This window comes from Microcebus murinus, chromosome 14, assembly GCF_040939455.1.
Source record: "Microcebus murinus isolate Inina chromosome 14, M.murinus_Inina_mat1.0, whole genome shotgun sequence".
Taxonomy (NCBI): domain Eukaryota; kingdom Metazoa; phylum Chordata; class Mammalia; order Primates; family Cheirogaleidae; genus Microcebus; species Microcebus murinus.
The window spans coordinates 43,918,320-43,936,391 of NC_134117.1; the positions used below are offsets into that span (position 1 = coordinate 43,918,320).

At 41.3% G+C, this 18,072-nt stretch overlaps 1 protein-coding gene across 1 annotated transcript in view; it reads right to left on the reverse strand.

Annotated features, from left to right (window-relative positions):
- Positions 1–282: 282 nt before the first annotated feature.
- CCDC6 (coiled-coil domain containing 6) overlaps positions 283–18,072 on the reverse strand; it is a 105,260-nt gene continuing 87,470 nt past the window's right edge. The window contains exons 6-9 of the mRNA XM_012762811.3: positions 14,378–14,534; positions 11,561–11,661; positions 3,345–3,469; positions 283–1,604 (exon numbers count right to left, since the gene is read on the reverse strand). Of these exons, the coding sequence (XP_012618265.2) occupies positions 1,410–1,604; positions 3,345–3,469; positions 11,561–11,661; positions 14,378–14,534 (578 nt within the window). The 3' untranslated portion in view covers positions 283–1,409. The remainder of the gene's footprint in view (positions 1,605–3,344; positions 3,470–11,560; positions 11,662–14,377; positions 14,535–18,072) is intronic.

An 18,072-nucleotide genomic window follows, 5' to 3' on the forward strand; every position in this document is an offset into this window, starting at 1 on the left:
ACATGGACTCTTAAAAATTACTGATAAATTTTCAGTTCTCTGATTATATCCAACAGATACACATTCTCATCATAAAATATACATTCTCTAGTAAGTTATTTTCATCCACAGCATATATAAATATGCAAACACAGGTGGTAAAAATCACTTTACTACCAAAGTACAAAACAGTAACTGCTGAAAAACAAAAATTAAGGTGTTGCAAGTATTAAGAAAAAGAGTGACTCCGAGTTCCACTGCAAAGTGAAACCAAACAATCTATCTGTGCTAAATGAATGGAAATAATGTATTCAGAATATATTTCTTTGTACACTGCACTTGCTTATACTGGGTGAAATAAGCAGTCACCAATGCTAATGTGCTACTTTCCTCTAGACTTCTCTTCTGCCAAGCAACACAGTATTTTCTGGCCACGATGCCAGCATATTCCTATAATGTCCATTTCAAATAGTATTTTCTAATAGTATTTTGCACCTTTAAAATATTTGTTCAAACTCTATTTTAGGAGAATGCAAGTGAAGAAAGGAAGGGGAAATATCACGTTGTTTTTGTTACAATCACACTGCCTTCTGCAGCAGAAAAAGCATATTCTAATCAGCCACTGAAACCACTGTGGGGGTAAGGACAACATTTATCGACTCATGTAAGAGGGGGGCCAGGTTAGGTAGAATAACACTAAGGATAAAAGAATCACATCTTGATACACGATAATTATCCATCCCATGTATGTGGAGAAGTACAGCCACGTGATTCATTACTTTTGGCCATCTGTTTTACAAGAGACATGGATGTTGATGCACACCAGAAATAACCTGTAAAAAGTGTATCTGTAGACAGCTCTATTAAACAGAACATATGTCTTGGGCACTGATTCATCTAGCTTTCCATTCTACACTGAAAGCTAGATTTTCAAAGGTCTGTATTGTAGTGCTGACTCGTTGGCATGTTCAGTAAACACCGTTAACATGGGAGAAGGGATAACAACAGCTCGGTAATTTTTTGCAAATTCATGGGGGAAAAAATGTAAGAAAAGATATCCCTTTTTCTTTTTCTTTTTTTTTTTTTTTTGTACAAACTTAGAAGCCAGGAAAATGAAGCTCTGGGGCCAAGCAAAACCGCACACTGCTGCTGCATTACCAAATACCGAATAGCAAATGTCCCAGGCAGGGAATGGACGTACATGAAGATTCAAGTAAAACACTGATGGAAAAAGTCATCTGGTTAGTGTTGTAGACCCACAACACTGGCTGCGCTTCTGACAGACGTTTACAACACGATGAATAGTGAAGCCTAGATAACCTCAGTGCAAATAGGTCAGATCCAAATATGCCAGGGAAGGAAGCCTTTGGCGTTGAGTAGGCGGCTCCATTGGACGAGTCCCAACTTGAAATTCAGACTAAGCACATGCATTAAGGCTGGGAGGAGGGGTGCACCGAATGTGGCGAAGGGCTGGGCTGCGAGGTGGCTGCCGAGGGCACCGCGGGCTGCATGGGTGGCGGAGGTGGAGGCGGAGGCGGCTGGACTGGGGTCTGTGTGTTGGGAGACGGAGGTGGCGTGGGCCGCTTGAATTTGTCAGGGCTGTTGCTTCTCCGTGGTGAAGGCCTCTGCAGGGGACAGGAACAGCGGGTCAGTCTAGACACAGACGGCTCATCTCTAACACAGCCCGACTTGGCCTGGAGGCTAATGAAAAACTGACCAGCCGAGACAAGAAACCAGAGATTTCCTTCTTTACCCACTGGGTTCTGAACTAGTAACGAGAACTTCAACAAGGCAGTGTCTACACCTATGAAAAAGCTATACAAAAATCACTAAAAAACTTGCCTTGGCCGGGTGTGGTGGCTCACACCTGTAATCCGAGCTCTCTGGGAGGCTGAGGCGGGAGGATCGCTCGAGGTCAGGTGTTCGAAACTAGCCTGAGCAAGAGCGAGACCCCTGTCTCTACTAAAAATAGAAATTAATTGGCCAACTAAAAACATATAGAAAAATTAGCCGGGCATGGCGGCGCATGCCTGTAGTCCCAGCCACTCGGGAGGCTGAGGCAGGAGGATTGCTTGAGCCCATGAGTTTAAAGTTGCCGTGAGCTAGGCTGACGCCATGGCACTCTAGCCTTTTGAGACAGAGTGAAACTGTCTCAAAAAAAAAACACAAAAAAAACTTGCATTGACCAAACTACTGAACTTGTGCCCTTCAATGAGACAGTTGTGAAACTAAAAATGGCTGTCATGTCATCCTCTTAAATCTTTTCTGTGAGTTACATGTCCCTAATTCCTTCTGTCACTTGTCTCAAACAAGTTTTCCATAGCCTGAAAGCTACAGTTCAATGAAAAAATTCCTATTTTTACATAAAGTCCATCAAACTGTCAAAATGGTTTCAGATATACCTTAAATGCTTTCTTAAAAGAGTTCTCTAGGCCAGGCGTGGTGGCTCACGCCTGTAATCCTAGCACTTTGGGAGGCCGAGGCGGGCGGATTGCTCAAGGTCAGGAGTTCAAAACCAGCCTGAGCGAGACCCCGTCTCTACCAAAAATAGAATTAATTGACCAACTAAAAATATATATACAAAAAATTAGCCGGGCATGGTGGTGCATGCCTGTAGTCCCAGCTACTTGGGAGGCTGAGGCAGTAGGATCGCTGAGCCCCGGAGATTGAGGTTGCTGTGAGCCAGGCTAACGCCACGGCACTCATTCTAGCCTGGGCAACAAAGTGAGACTCTGTCTCAAAAAAAAAAAAAAAAAAAGAGTTCTCTGAAATATTCTCTTATTGGAAACACCCTCAATTCTCTCCAATTCTCTAATGCTATTAGCTACATTTCTAACTGCTCTATTAGTTAACTGTATTGACAGTTCTAAAGAAAACACTCCCTTGAGTGAGTTGAACCAGATGCACTTAAGCTTCCTTCTAATTCCAGGACAGATAATTCTGATAAAGCTAGAAACAAGGCTAACTCCAGGAAGAAAAGTGAGGGTCAGGGAACTGTGAAAGCGCAGACAATAAATATCTTTAGACACTGTAGCAAAAAAAAAACAATAATAATAATAATTCTTTATTGCAAGGAGCTGGCCAGAGTTCAATCAAAGCATTGGTCACAGTTCAAATTATATTTCACAAAAGGTAATTGTTCACAGGAAGCGAAGGTGAAGTTGTGCCTCCTGGGAAGCATTTTAGTTTCAATATCAGACTTTAGTATCAAACTATTGGGAAGTCTCTATAGTTTTAAGGTGAACTGATGGGGGAGGCGAGAAGAGAGAGAAATGTCTAAGGGCATCAATCCTGGTCTCCCAAAGAGGACAGTAGGTACCACGATCAGGAATAAAAGTGCTGCTTCCTACCCCATGGAGACTTACTGTGATACCATGGGATGTTCCCATGTGCTGCACATGAAGCCCCGGGGAATTGTAGTAAGACATTCCGGCTCTAGTCAGTGAAGTTGGTGGCGTGAAACCAACTGTGTGACTTGCATATGATAGACCTGAAACACAACAACAAATTATCATTTCTAACTCAACTGTCTGATGTCTTCAACTATCTAGGAGGTTTCAAAACACAGTTCAATCACTCACAAAAATAAAAACAGATGAGAAGAGTGGTGGGCTCACTGAATGGTATGCTAGAAAATGAGGGATATAAAAGTTAAGCCCTGGGACAAAACAGAGACGCCAGGAATAAACCCATGCATATACGGTCAACTGATCTTCAGCGAGGGCGCCAAGAATACACAATGGGGAAGGGACAGTCCCATCAGCAATGGTGTTGAGAAAACTGGATAGCCACATGCAAATGAATGACATTAGATCTTTATCTTCTATTACACATGATGAGCAACTCAAAATGGATTAAAGACTTGAATGTAAGACCTGAAACTGTAAAACTCCTAGAAGAAAAACTGGTCCTTGAGATTGGTCTCAGCAATGATTTCTAGGATATGACACCAAAAAAAGCACAGACAACAAAAGCAGAAATAAATAAGCGGGACTACATTAAACTAAAAAGCTTCTGCACAGCAAAGGAAACAATCAGAGTGGAAAACATCAACCTACAGAATGGGAGAAAATATTTGTAAGCCATATATAAGGAGTTAATATCCAAAATATATAAGTAACTGCTATGACTCAATAGCAAAAAAACCCCAAATAATCTGATTAAAGGTGAGCAAAGGACTTGAATAGATAGTTCTCCAAAGAAAATATACAAATGGCTAACAGGCATATGAAAAGATGCCCAACATCACTAATCAGGGAAATGCAAATCACCTTGTACCTGTTAGAATGGCTATTACTTAAAACAAACAAACAAACAAACAAAAAACAAAACAAAAAAAAAAAAACAAGAACAACAAAAAAAAAACCCAAAGATAACAAGTATTGGCTCAGATATGGAGAAAAGAGAACTCCTTACGTACTGTTGATGGGAATGTTAAATGGTTCAGCTGCTACAGAAATTAGTATGGAGATGACTCAAAAAAATTAAAACCAGAACTACCATATGATCCAGTAATCCCAGTTCTAGGTATTTATTCAAAAGAAATGAAATCAGGATCTCAAAGAGATACTAGCACTCCCACATTCACTGCGGTATTATTCGCAATAGCCAAATGTGAAAACCACCTAACTGTCCATCAACGGAAAACGTCGTCTGTAAGGTCATAATAGAATACTATTCGGACTTAAAAAAGGAAATCCTGCCATCTGCAACAACACAGATGAACCTGGGGAACAGTCTGTTAAGTGAAATAAGCCAGTCACTGCAGGACAAATACTGCATGGTTAGTCCATCTCATAGAAACAGTAGAATGGTGGTTCCTAGGGACGGGGAGGAGGAAACGGGGAATAAGTATAAAGGTGTAACGTTCAGTTAAGTAAAATGAAGCAGCTATAGAGAGTTGCTGTACAACATTTTACCTATAAGTTAATACTGTATTATACCTTTAAAAATAAGAGGGTAGATCTCATGTTTAGTGTTCTTACCATAACAATAATTATTTTTAAAAAGTCAAGCCTTGCCAAGAGTTCAACTGAGATAAGTCAAGAAATAGAAAGATATAAGAAGAAACAAGAATAAAGTAGAAAAACATACAGCAATGCGATAAAAACCAGATGCAAGTAAAACAGAAGTGTCAAAGGATGTATCAACAATGAGACAGGAGCATTTCTGTGTATGTGTGTGTGTGTGTGTGTGTGTGTGTGTGTGTGTGTGTGTGTGTGTGTGTGTGTGTAGCAGCCATAACAGCAAACAAAACCACTGACAACTCTGCAACTTGAGAATATCCAATACAGGGGACAAAAGCCCTATATATGCTAATATTCCCTGAAAGAAGCTAATATTTAAGGAAAAACCATCCCCAGCCCACTCCACTATAATGTTCCACATAGTCTTCACTTAGGACCCCGGAATCAACTCCAAAGTGTTTTAAAAGGACAGGTGACTAGACAGCTCTGGGTTGGAGTCCAAACATCTATATTTTGAAAATGTTCTGAAAGTGATCTTCACCTACATGCAGTATAAGCAGCCTTGGTCTTTAGGGTTAGGTGCAGAAGGTTCCACCGTTCTGGGGCATCACTTATTTATCACTGCATGAATGTAGCTAGTTGTCTTTGTATTTTTGAGTTTCCAACAGCTACCAGGATATCGAGCACAGGGTAGGCTCCATGCAAATGAATGGAGTCAAAATAGAATCGAAAACAATTTGGGGGAGTCTGGATGGGAACTGCCTATTGTCAATCAATTTGAACCTAGGATCAGCTATTGGATGCCAGGCAATATGAACTCTACCTATCACTTCTCTGCATTACATGAAAACAACAAGCTGTTAAGAATGCCTTTCTATACTGTTTTTTTTTTTGCTGCCATGACTGAGATAATCAGCCTCCAAGCCTTCCTTTGGTTGCCCTGCCTGCCACGGGCCTTTTCTATGCTCTCAACATCTAATGCTAAGAGTTTCTTTCTTGATTTGACTATCAATCACTGATGCTTTCTACACATTTCTATTTCCAATTGTGGATCTTTGATTTGCATTTACAAAATGGAGGTCTAGAATAAAGTACAAGTCTTTGGGAGCTAAGCAGCCATTTAATGTGATATTTACTGGTATCATAAGGACTTCATTCATCTGGGAGAGGAAACACAACGTTTTCTTTAAACAGCTTTGAGGAATAAAACCCTAATTGTATTTCTTATAAAAATGATGACATTTAAGAGAACGGCCATAAAAATGGATCCTTATTCCCAAGTAGGGGATTCAATTCATTAAAAAAAAAAAAAATTGAGTCCATTTTCTAGTATTACTAGGTTAATTTTTTTGAAGGGTAATTATGAGTATGTTAAACCACTAATCGAGAATCTTCAAAGACTCCTTATTATCTACCTAACTTAAGAAAAAAAAGTCCCTGCTCTGTCTGCTATAAAGGCTTCAAACTATTAAATATCTTCTCAGCCTCTAGGTCAGTGGTTCTCAACTGCAAGTATCAAAGCCCTGCCTTGCCTCACTCCAAACCAAATGAATCAGAATCTCTAGGGAGCGGGGCCCTAGGGCAGCCAGTGATGAGAACCACAGAGATCTTACTGCTCCTGACTCAGGTCTCCGTGTCCCTGTTTGGCCTGCCCTCTGTCTGGAAATGTCTTCCCTCTACCACAGTCCTTGTTTCTTCCTTCCCCCACCGTCACTCAGCACCTCACACACCCTTTGGAGAGGCAAACCACCTCGACTCCAGAGCCAGACGGCCGGATCATCTCGGATCCCAGCTCTGACACTTGGCACTGGGTGACAGTGGACAGGTAACTTAATCTCACTGTACTTTAGATCCTTCAACTGTCAAATGGGATCACCGTAGCCGCCCCTCAAGGTTGCTGTGAGGATGAAATGAGTTAATATGGCAAAGTGCTTTGAGAGTGCCTGGCAAAAGCAAGGGCTCAATAAGCTTTAGCATTAACCCCTCTCGAGGCCCGTGGAGAAAGCTCTCCAAGCTGGGAGCTCTCTGTTCTTTGAACCTCTTTTAAAACTGTTTTATCTTGGGGTTGTTAAAAATTATTATAACTTTATATTTTGAAATAGTTCATAACTCACAAGAAGTTCCAAGAATACTACAGGGTTCCTGTGTACCTTTTACCCAGCTTCCCCTGACAATATCCTACCTAAAGGCAGCACATTGTCAAAACTATGAAATTGACACCAGTATGACACTGGTAACTAAGGTTCAGCTTTTATTCAGATTTCATCAGTTTTTGCATGCATTCTCCATATGTCAATGCATGTGTACAGCTCAACCATCCTCTCCTTAATTCTAACCCCTGGCAATGACTGATCTGTTCTCCATCACTATAATTTTGCCACTCAGAATGCTGCAGAAATGGAATCATACAGTATATCACCCTTTGAGATTAGCTCTTTCCATTCAGCATAATGCCCCTGCCATCCATCCAAGTTGTTGTATGTATCAATAGTTAATTCCTTTTTATTGATGAGTAGGATTCCATTGAATAGATATACTGCCATTTATTTAACTACTTAACTTTTTAGGAGTATAAAATATGTAAAATTTGTGTAATTTATGATATCCGGCCTCATACTATGAGTTTTTTTTTGTTTTTTTTTTTTCCAACCTACTTTCCCAGGTCCTATTGTTGATTATAAGCTCTTAGAGGCCAGAGACCATGCCTTACTAATTTTTGTTTTAAGTTCTAATCAACATGCATCTCACCTTCTGGCCCAGGAATGTAATAATGGACAAAAATCAAAAACAAAACAAAACAAAACAAAACCTAGCTTGAAATTGCCAAACCACAAACACCAGCTTACTAAAGAGAATAATATAGTTTTATAAAGCCATTGCTGGGATAAACTTCTCTTGCTTTGGTATGGAAATGCATTCACTACAGCAAAAATTTAAGATTTATTTCACTATTTTACTGTCAAGTTCAAGACTGCAAATTTAAAAGTTGATTAAAGGCAACTAATGATCCAAAAAAAAAAAAAAAAACCACAAAAAAATAAACAGGAGGCAAAATACAGCAAGATACAAAAGTATTTCATAATATATATAAAACCAACTACCTAAAGGAAAATTGCAGGGTACCAGGGCAGGGAGAAGAGACACGTGAAAACACGGAAACATGAACACTGCCTTTAGATGGAAGAATTCGGGGTGATTTTATTTCTGCTATTCTGTACCCTCTGACTGCCTCAATTTTTCTTTAACATCTCTTTGTGAAAGAAAAGAATTTTGGAAACAAAGGCACACACCTTTTTTCCCTTTAAAAATTTTACACACAAGTCACAGATGAAAACATCCTCTGTAAAAATTCAAATAATTTAGGTACAATTTCTTCTTTAAGTCCCCCTGATCTGGCCCCTGTCCCTTCCGGATTGCAGCAGTTTCTCACTCCATCAAAACTGATCTAAGGTCAGCAGTGAGTTTCGTGTTCCCACGTGCAACTGCCCTGATGGCCACTCCTCGTTCTACTTGACCTTGCAGCCCACATGGCTGGCCACCCCCTTCTCACTGAAACACTTTGTCTTGACTTCAGTGACATTGTATATTAATTTCCTTTCCACATTTCTGGCAGCAACTTCCTGGTCTCCTTTGCCAGGTTTTCTTTCTATACTTGACCTCTAAACATTATATATTCTCATAGCCCACACTTAAGGAAGTAGAGAGTTATTGCTACCTCAAGGGTGGAGTATCCACACATATTATTTGGAATTCTAACACATTTGTCTCTTTCTCCCTTGCTTATTTATCAGTAAGGATTTAGGACATTTGTTTTATGTTTGGATTATATTATAATCAAATATTACAATATTTCATTATTGCTCAAATTGTTCCAGTTTTGGTGTTTGGAAGCTCCTTTATCCCTCTGACATTCTCCCATTATTTTGTTTTCTGAATACTTCTCTTCTTGCACTATAAGATGTCTCAGGCTAATCTTGTATGTTTCATGCCCCTGCCCTGGAAACATTCATTTCTCCAAGTAGCCCTAGTTTTTTTCACTGGAGAACAGAATCATAAACCAAGATCTGGGTACTGGGGTATGCTCACTACTATTAGGGTGCAGATCTATTTTTAGTCCTTATTATTACCTATTCCTGATTTAGACACATCAAAACATGCTAACTGGGAATGCCTTTTTCTTAGGCTGTATAAAGTAATGGACAATCTGAAAAATAATTGTTGAAAAGTAACACTGGTGCCAAGTGTAATTCACATAGAGAAGTCCACATATCATCAAAAGGATGTTTGTTAAGTTCTAGGCTATATATCTTTTAATCAAATTGTGAAACAGGATGCAAAATATTTCAAGTGAGTGAAAATGCAAGATTTCAAATGTTAAACAAAAATGGAAAGTGAGGAAGAAGAGCCAAAATGTTTACAATAGAAATGAACACATTCAAACAGCACATTTCCATTAAGTAAGTGATTAGCTATTCTTAATACTGAGAACTGCAAATTTCTCCAATAAAACCTAAAGTGAAAAGAAAACTAAAATATTCAGGTTTTGGTGATCTACTACGCAAAGCACTGCAATGTACTAGATGACAATGGAGTAATTTTGCTGCCAAATAAGAGACAAAAATCTACTTTGTTGATATTACAGAACTTAAAACAGAATAAATATATTCTCATTTAGGCTAGCTGAAAGGGAAAAAAATCTAGCTGTTACTTATTACATAGTTTAATGAAATCAAATAGCTTATCCATCCAATCAAGTCCCACCCATGATATAGGGCCCTCTTGGGGTACAGGTGCAGTGACAGTCAAAATTACATAAATGGAATCCAAGATTTTCCTGCAGAACATTTGTTATAACAGAAGTAATATTCCCAACCAAGATCTGACATTTGCTTTTTTCTCTTTTCAATGACAGTAATACTCTTTTTAATCAAATTGGAAATTACATGTCTCTAAGGATTTCTGTAGGCTTAAAGAAATCAAACAGGGTATTAAATTATACTAACTATGAATCAGCATCACCATGGACTACAAAATAACTTCCATCTTGCTTCTTCCTGACTCACAACTTCCCTCCACATCAATAAATCAGAAGGCAAAAAAGACCTTTATCATGGTAATGAAGCTCAAGAGCTATTTTGGGAAAACTGACAGGCAGCTAGGAAAAGAAGCCTCAGCAGAGAGACTTAAGGCCACTGCAGACTGCAGGGTAGGGGAAACCAGAGTCAGGAGCATCCTTTTGGGAAGAACAAGGGGTGATGATCATGCCACTGAACCAGGATAGAAAGTCCTTTTGGTCTGCAGTCAGCCCCTCCTTACGTAAGATCACATGGCCTAAAGGTCCAAAGGCTGCCAAACTTGGGCTAGACTTTATCTTTTGATTGTCTCCTCTTAAGGGGAGAAAAAAAAAGTTACAGCAGCACAGTGCTGGGCTAGATCCTAAACTAACAAAACCAAGCCTTTTCTGTCTCACGCTATCTATGGCAACCTGCATTACAGTGCCCTTCCCCTTTATGAGCCCTAAGGCCATCCCTCATTTTAATTATTAAACAAAATGAAATGTCACTCTAAGGCAAAGCTGTTTTACTTGCTAAAAACCTTGATGCTGCCACCCTTCAAAGCAGTCACCTCACTGTACTGTGAAGCGCCTCCTTCCCCCCACCCCACCCCCACACTTTTCTCTCCAACTCTGCTGAAAATCTGTTTACCAGCAAGCACAAGAAAATCAGTCTCCTCATTTTGGTCACAAGATGCAATCCTTTGGCCTGCCACCTTTTCTTGTCTCCCTCCCCTCCTCCCCCTTGCACTCAAGCTTGGCCACCCATCTCCTCCTCTGTTTCCTCTTTCTCCCGGGCTGGATCATTTACTTGCCCTCCTGGCCTGAGAGGCCCATGCAGTGCTGGTACCGAGCCAGAGACCTCAGGGAGAGTGTTTTCAGGGTCAGATGCAGACAAGCAAGCCTTTTTGGCTTGCTGAGAGCAAAGCCAGCAGGACTGCCTGACAGAAGTTGGCTCTTTCTTCTATAGCCTGCCTAGAGTGGCCAGGTCCCACTCACAAACCGCTGGAAATATCAGGAGGCAGCTCATGCTAGAAAGCACATGCAGGCTTTGGCGACAGCAATACCCTGCCTTGGCACTTCCTGGCTGTGTGATCAGTAGTTAGTGAACCTCTGAATTCCTGCTTCCTCATTTTAACATGGGGAAAATGATGCCTACATTAATTATTCTGAGGCTAAAAATGAGATAACATATGTAGACTATAGTAAAAGAACCCGTAAAAGATGTGCCACGATGCATCTTGGAAATCTACCTGTTTTTTTGTCCATCTACCTGTTTTTTTGTCCATCTGTTGGCACTTAAAATCACAATCAAAGACCGTCTTCTTTTTAAAAAGGTGTTTTGAAGTCAAATTCCTTTTAGGTTTAACAAAAATGCCGGCACTACAGAATTTATGCTTAAAATTTTCAAGCTAAGATAGTGATTTGTTTTTAATGTTTTCGAAAGACATAACCATTTTCTGTTTATAGGATGTTTACGTGCTAGAAGGGAACATAATTGGGGTTGCCTATTAAATATACCAGAAATCAGTCACTCAAGCAGCCAAAGACAGGAGCTCACCGGGTGATATGGGCCTGCTTGAACTCGGAGAAGGTGTGTAAGGGATTGGGCTGGACACAGTGCGAGGTCTTAGTCCTTGTGCAGACATCTCATTAAAATACCTAAGAGGAGAGAAGAAGAAATGATCAGAACCAATATTTAAACAGTACTTATGAGAGTTTGTATGAGAAAATGATTGGGGTTCACATCTTGAGGTCAAAATCCTGAATGCTTATAGAGTGATGCTATAGCTAGGAGACATCTAGAAAATGAATTCTTGAGTTACACCATTCCACTGTTCGACAAATCTCATGCCCCAGAATCATAGGTTAGGGGATCTAAGAAGTTTTAGCTCAAGATGAGGCCTGGTGACAGAGCTGTGCCATACGACAGAGTGGACCAGCCTTTTTCCCATCACACAACAGCCATGTAGAAATTCACCTCCCCTGTCCCAAGGGCTACAAAGATGCCCACGCTACATTTCAACCGCTACGTTTACACTGTTATTTGAAACTCAAAACCAAGTAAGCCCTCGGAGATTTATGTTGTCACAATTTATGTTGTCTTTAAAGCTTAAAGACACATAATTCCTGTGAATGGAATGTCAACTGTTTACAAGCAAGCCTTGCCTAAGTGACAGTCGCATAGCTGAATTTAATAAAAGGCAAGAGGTGCCAAGCACCTACGACGGGTCACGCTTGGCCACACCATGCTGAGTCTGACTTCTTCCTGGCAAACTCGGAAGTCACACCAGACCTGAGAATGCTGAACTGCAGACATCGGGAACATCAGCTTTTACTCTGTGAAATGAGCACAGCGTGCTGACACACGGAAATTTCTGCCTGAAAGACTTCCTGATAAACCATCCTCACGGGCCTGTGGCCACAGACGCGTGCCCCTTTATCCCAGCGAAGATCTCAGCCCTGGTGTCACCAGTTCATGTGAGGAACTCCGACACAGCCATTCTAAGCAGGTTTATTCAGCTTGAACAAAACAGACTTCCTAATTTGACACGTATCTCTCAACCAGATACCCACCACTAATTCCTCCTACTGTCTTTAGAGCAGCCCACCATAGTGGCACCGGGTGGGACTTCTCACTAGGCAGCTAAGACGCCTCCTGTCGTCTTAAGTGCCAGACTATTTTCTTTCTACCCAAGTTGGTATCATTCCTAGTAGAGAGAGAAGTATTTACTGGACAGCTGTATTCTATCTGGGATAATCTGACCTACAAAAGGTAAGACAAACCTTTTGGAGTGAATGCCAATTTTGGGAAAAAAGTTATTTATTTGGAAGCCTGAAGTAGCTTCAGTATTGTCACAGTAGTTAGAAAAAACTGTCCCCGAGAGTGTGTCTAATCCGAAATTGAGTACAGGATGCCATATATGGTCTGTTCTGTGCCTTAAGGTAGTTAATAAAGTCGTTAACATGCTATTTAGTATTCAAGTTGATGTCTGTAGTCAAACGGTTCTCAGAAGGAATGAATTTTAGAGGGTTTATAATACAGATTTTTGAGAAAGAAATAATCCTTATTCTTTTCAAATGAAGGATACACCTAGATATTTAAAATTGGATAACCTGTTACTGTCTTTATAAATTTTTTCTCAATACAAAAATATAGACTTTCATTATAGAAATCTTACATTTTCCTTAAAATGAAAATAATACCGCTGTCCACAGCAAACTAAACGAAAGCCTTGTTAGTCCTCTAGATTTATTCCACAATAGAAACAGATGTGCAACTATTGCCTGCATGTTTTTGGACATGTTTTGGCATCACTGGTACTACCTGCCCCAGGCATTGGCAGACCCTGGCCTCAGACACTGGATGCTCAGACCTGCTGGAGGCCCCCGGGGATGCTCAGTCCCACCTCTCACACTGGGGTATGGCCTGCGTAAGGCCAGGGCATCCCTGATCCAGAATGGGAAATTTCCCTGCAGAAATGATCTGGTTCAGAGAAAGGCCAATTCCCTAACTGTTGGGTTTCTCTGCTGATTAAACAATTTTTTCCACTTATATTTGTTGCTTATCTTAATAACCACCTTATTCCCACGTTTAGAGGAGGAGGAAGAGGGAGATCTGGATGAGAGGCAAATGCCGAGACCAGAGAGACCATTTCCTCTAGTTAACAAAGGATGCCTCTTATTCTGGTCCATGTCCCAGTAGGACAGTAAGGGGGTTCAATGCTTGGGCTTTAAGAGATGAATGCAGTGTATTAGGTTTTTTTTTATAAGTAGTTGCAAAAAGGATCAAAAGTTATCAAGTGTGTTAAGGCAAGTCCTTGGGATTTCAACAACCTCTACCTGTCTCCTGCTAGTTCTTTTCAATTATGCATGCATTTCTTTCTTCATGCTATACTACCGCTTGCTTGTCCATTCACAGTACGGCAATTAATACACTCCCACGCTATAAACCAGGCGTCCTCAAACTATGGCCCGAGGGCCACATGCGGCCCGCCAAGGACATTTATCCAGGCCATCAGGTGTTTTTGCTGCCGCTGCCTGTCCTGCTTTGAACTGGCCCCCTGTTGAAAAAGTTTGAGAACCCCTGTTTTAAACAGGTATAACACAGGATTAGACTAATTCAGCAACAAATGCAAACCCTGCCTCCATTTCTCTCCCCACCAAATAGTTTTAGAGAGGCAATTTTTTCTTCTTTTTGTGTTTAAGGAAAATGATCTATCTTCTTCATTTACATCCCATTTTAGCATCTACTTTAATGCGGTGGTTTTCATCAGCACAAGAAATAAATATTTAAACCATCTCCTTCATCAGTGCAAAGAGAAGGCTCATGGAACCTGTTTCAAAAAAAAAAAAGGCTCATAGCAGATGCACACACCTTTCATCATCCATTTCTAAGCTGGACTCACTCTCGGAGAGCTGTCGACACAGGGCTTCTCTTCTCTCCATCTCCCTCTGCAGCTTTCTCTGCAGCCTCAAGTTCTCTTCCCTCATGTGACGTTCCTCCTCCAGATACTGTGCCATTTTCTCTGAATCTGAAAAGCCAGAGTTATCAATCAAACCATGTTTCATGCAATCATACCCAAATCTAAAAAAAAAAAAAAAAAAGGCTCAAGTTCAGTCCCTATGCCATAGGCAGAAGGAACTGTTTCAAGACAGTCTTTCTTGCTCTCACACACTCAGATGAGATCCGGATTTAAAGTTTATTCCAAGTATCGACGTTTATCAATGATTTGCATTTAGAAAAATATATAGAAGGCGGTGCTGGGAGGTTAGGCATCTCCACGCCCACTCACTTGCATTCTAAAGTGCTTTATGTGGAAGAGGAAATGGTGGGACTGTAGCTGAGTCTGGAATGATCAGCTGCCAGAGCTCCTCTCTCTGTTGCTGGAGCTGGGAGAGGACAGAGCCCAGATTCTGCCCACAGGCTCCCCTCCAGGCACCAATTTGGCTGACTCTCATCTCCAGACCCAGTGAGTCATCTAGGGAGGCCTGTCACACCCGTCAACATGTTCACCGTGCATGGTGCTGGGGGCTGAGAGCCACTGCACTAGAGGAACACATCTGATGACAGTTAACACTCTTTTTATGAAAACAGAAATTGACATAGTAAACAGGAACACTTTAGATTAATATTTCTAATAAGTCTAACTTGTGGCGTGTGCACGACTCTGTTGCCCTGACTTGCGCATGACCTAAGTCAGACAGCAGGTAAAGACCTGTCTACAGCCTGCACCTCTCGGGATGGTGTCTTGCTTACGACGAACACTCCTCCCTCAGGAGCTGCCCCTTTTTTATCCAGGTCTCTCCAGTGCCTGTCTCCCGAGGCAGAGCTGGCTAGCCCTGCGGCTAGATGTTGGACTCAGGCTGAGCCATTCCTTCCCCCAGGGAATCTGACGTGAGTAGCTGACATCTTCATGGCGTTCCAGAATCTCCTTCAGCTAAGTTCCCCGGAGCTACCACAACCCCTGCCGTTCTGAGGTTATTCTTCGGCACACCCCACACCCTTCCGGTGAAAGACGTGTCTTCTGCCATCCCTTTCCGGTTTCATCTCAGACTGTTGTTACCAAGTAACCAAAATAATCTTAATATAAACTCGGCGTCTACCCATCTTCTTGCTTCACTTTTTCCTTTGTCTCAGGTCAATAAACTTGGGAAAAGTAAAATCTCTTTATTCTCCTCTTTTCTGACAAACAACTACAGACTCAGAGTGGCCATGAGCACATCTAAGAGTTTCTTATAGGTCGCTGCTCCAAGTTATTAGCCCAGACCGAAATCAAAGGAAGAAGGAAGGAGCTGAATGCTACATTGAGCATTTCTCTCCCACAAACTGACCCTACTCTAACTCTCAATGTCCATCCAATTAGTGTCAGCTTTAAGCAACTCTACAAAGGTCTGGACTTTCAGCAAATAATGACTTCTGGTGATAAATATTCAGTGATTTCCAAGACAGCATCATTACGGAATATACAAAAGTTCTAAGATATCCTTATTTTAGAAAATTGAAATAAAAATACCCAAATTATTAAACACCATTATGTGCACTAAACACTAAATCCCTTGGTTGTTTTCAATCTAGCCAGAAACCCTGCTGGCTAATCCAGACACAAAAATCTCTTTAATTGAAGGCATGCTGGGGAAATATTTACAAAGTACACTTTTAATATAAATGATTTAAATTATTTCATCCCAAATATGCAAGTGTGCAGAATTTTTCACTTAACTCTACAGGCAGCACTAGATTGGCCCCTTGGAGTATTGACTGTTTCTAGAACTAGAAGGTAAACTGTGAGAGCAACTTGACTTTCTTTTCCATAACAGGCACCCACTAACGTCTTGTTGGAAGTGTGCTGGAGAGTGACACAGAATCCTTTGCAGAACTGAGAATTCACGAGGCTCCAAGAATAATTTAAGAGGAAACGCTGTCTTTCAAAAGAAAATGGCAATCGTTTAGCATCTAGGGGTTCAGCAGCGGGACCCTTAAACAGTAATCTATAGATAAGAATACCACCTGAGGTGACCAGCTGGGAAGACGTCTTGGCCGTTCGGCAATTAACCTAGAAGCCAAAGGCAGAGAAGGGACCGGGTCCAACACCTCTGGTGTCAGAATCAGGCACAGATAGCTGACATCATGGCATTCCTCAGGTGCCATTTGCCACACCTGACTGGATTTACGCCCACGAATCCTCCTCCTTCCTCTTGCACTCAGAGCTCCCTAGTACTTAGGGGCCACGGCATACACCTCCCCATCTTCAGTCATTTCCCAGTACGGCAGGTCCTCACTTAACATTGTCCATAAGTTCTTGGAAACTGTGACTTTAAGTGAAACAATGTATGTATGTGGGAGGAACTTAATTCTTGTTTATATCAATTAGCTTATGATAAAATCGGTTTGGTTATATGGTATGAGATTTTTCTTGAAGTCACAGTTCCCAAGAACCCATGGGCAACGTTAAGTGAGGACTGTATTCAAAGATACCGTGAACTGAGTCCAGACAGATTCCAAAGAGGTGACTCCCAAATGATCCGAAGGTGGCCTGCACATTTTGCGTTTCAAGTTCAAAATTAGGAAATACCAATCCCACACTCCACTCCAAACCAATAAAAGTAGAACCCCTGGGGAACAGGCCTAGCCACAGGAGATTCCAGTCTTTAACCATCATTGAGAACTACCAAGAGAGGTTCAAGTTCAGGTGCAGTTAGGCTTGGCAGGTGAAGCACCACCTGCCACAGCTGCATCCAAACGAGCCTGGGTCACCTAACCTAAGGAGAATGAAGCAGCTGGATGAGATAAAGTCATTACTCGTCCTCTAAGCTCAATTCAAACCACGGCAAGCAGCTAAGTGCCACTTGCTACTTTTTTGGTTCAGTTTTCTCTGTCCTCACAGAATCAAAATAGCACTTATGGGTACCTGTTAGTATCTGCATTCTCTTCAAAGACCAAACAGCACAGTATGGAACAAGTCACAAAGAACAAAAAATTCTTCCCAAATTTCTTCTAAAGGTTTTGCTTGGGGCATGACAAACAAATATAAATGAGGAAGATAAATGCAACCTGATGGCACTGGAAAGCAGTTCAGAAAGGTGTTAAAAGGTATCTGTCTGCCCATCACAGCAAAAACTCAAAGCCATCCTCAAATAATATTTGAGAAGTCTCTGATTCATCTCATTTGTTTTCACAGAATATATGCAGTAGTTATTAATCTGAGGTCGAAGTCAGAATTATTTGTATTTAAAAAAAAAAAATTCAGGGACAAGGCTGGGGACCAGGCTTTACCCCCAGAGAAAGCCCAGAAACCTGGATGGTGTTAGAATGATGGTCCCTCAAAGAAGTCCACATGCTATCAATCCCCAAAACCTGAAAATGCTATGATCACACATGGGGACCAAAGGGCCTTTGCAGATGTGACTGAGCTAAAGACCTTGAGAGGGGGACTCTATCCTGGATTATCATGGGCAGGGGGGTCAACACAGTCACAACGGTCCTAATTACAGCAGGCAGGGGAGTCAGAGTGAAAGGAGACAAGACGACAGGAGCAGAGGTGGGAGTGATGCACTGGGAGGAAGGGACCA